General features: G+C 59.4%; 1 protein-coding gene across 4 annotated transcripts in view; it reads right to left on the bottom strand.

The window, feature by feature from the left end:
* The window catches only part of RHBDL1 (rhomboid like 1), a 22,546-nt gene that overhangs the window by 1,787 nt on the left and 19,393 nt on the right, over nt 1–1,366 (bottom strand). For all 4 annotated transcript variants that reach the window (XM_026650819.1, XM_024199099.2, XM_024199100.2 and 1 more), the window contains 2 exons: nt 938–1,038; nt 104–164 (listed from right to left, as the gene is read on the bottom strand). In XM_026650819.1, coding sequence (XP_026506604.1) covers nt 104–164; nt 938–1,038 — 162 coding nt within the window. The remainder of the gene's footprint in view (nt 1–103; nt 165–937; nt 1,039–1,366) is intronic.

Here is a 1,366-nt window from a genome sequence, read left to right as displayed (position 1 = left end):
CCCTTAAAATCTCAAGACACCACAGTGCCGCCAGCAGCCTCACCCAGCTAGGCTCCCACAGGCCCTGCTCTCTGCTGCCTGACTGCATCCGACACGTACTTACTGCACACCAGAGCCAGGACCATCCGGAGCAGCTTGTATGGGCAACGCATCCCCGCCCAGTTCTGCGGACAGAGACCCCAAGTTACGGCGGCACAAGAGCTGTGGCCTGGGATCCCCTTTGGACCATTTCAAAGTGGGGATGGACCTGAGGGCAGCCGGCCGGCCTGTTGCTCACCATTCGAAATGGCATCAGGAGCGAGTGGCGCTCCGTGTGCGTAGGGAGCCCACTGCCTGCCTACAGCCGCATCGCATGGAACAAGACATGGTGGTCAGAGCCGGCTTACAGGACCTGGAAAGCAGGGGGCCTGTGCTGGGCCCACCAATGGGCGTAAGCACAGAGATAGGACAGCCTGGGGGAGGCCTACCCCACACTGAGCCTACCAGAGCTTGGTAATGACAGAGGCAAAGGCTTCTCCATGTACCTATCAGACCTCTCCCACTCGGCATTGCCCCCCATGCCAATGCAGTGCCCCAGCTGGTGCTGGACAGGGGATCAGGAATGAACCAATCCCTCCTGCAGTGCTAGTCCCCCAGCTGGTTATGTATCAAAAGACATGGACCAAAGCTGTTTGTTGGAACGTGAGCAGAAGGGTGACTGACAGTGACTCTGCAGGCCCAGACACACCCCTGACCCACCATGCTGCTCTCCCCGGTGCCTGGTCAAATCCTCTTTAGCCTCATCTCACTGGGGGCTCCTGGCCAAGGGACGTCCTCTCTGCTGTCCTCTGACCCTAAGGGACACCAGATCTCCAGTGCCGGGGAGGAGAAGCAGATCAGCCACCTCCCAGTCTGTCCTTCCCCAGGGGTGGCCTGGCTACAGAACCAGGATACCTACCATGACAACGTTGGCCAGGTGAGCAGAGCAGAGGGCATAGACACCCCCCGAGCCTCCGACCAGAGGGGCCCTCATGTCTGTGATGGAGACAGTCAGGGAGCCTGCGGACAAGAGAGGAAAGGGGGTTACAGAGTGGGGGAGAGAGGATCACCCTGGGCAGGACTAGACCCCTCTCCTGGGAAGGAGGCGGGGGAAGGGCAAACAGGTGCTCTGGGGCATCACTCGTTCACTCGCTCAGGATCCAATTTGAATGGGAGGTTTCCATGCTCGGGCTTTTCCTCTCCATCTGCCCGCATGACAAACTCAGTTACACTCGCTCCACCTATCTCCCACACCCACACCCCCAGCCCCAGCACAGCATGGTAACTCTTGGCACAGCCAGCACACACACACACACACACACACACACACACACACACACACACACAC

The sequence above is a fragment of the Terrapene carolina genome, unplaced genomic scaffold (genome assembly GCF_002925995.2).
Source record: "Terrapene carolina triunguis isolate 2854851 unplaced genomic scaffold, T_m_triunguis-2.0 Scaffold93, whole genome shotgun sequence".
Taxonomy (NCBI): Eukaryota; Metazoa; Chordata; order Testudines; family Emydidae; genus Terrapene; species Terrapene triunguis.
This window is presented reverse-complemented; position numbering and strand designations above follow the sequence as displayed.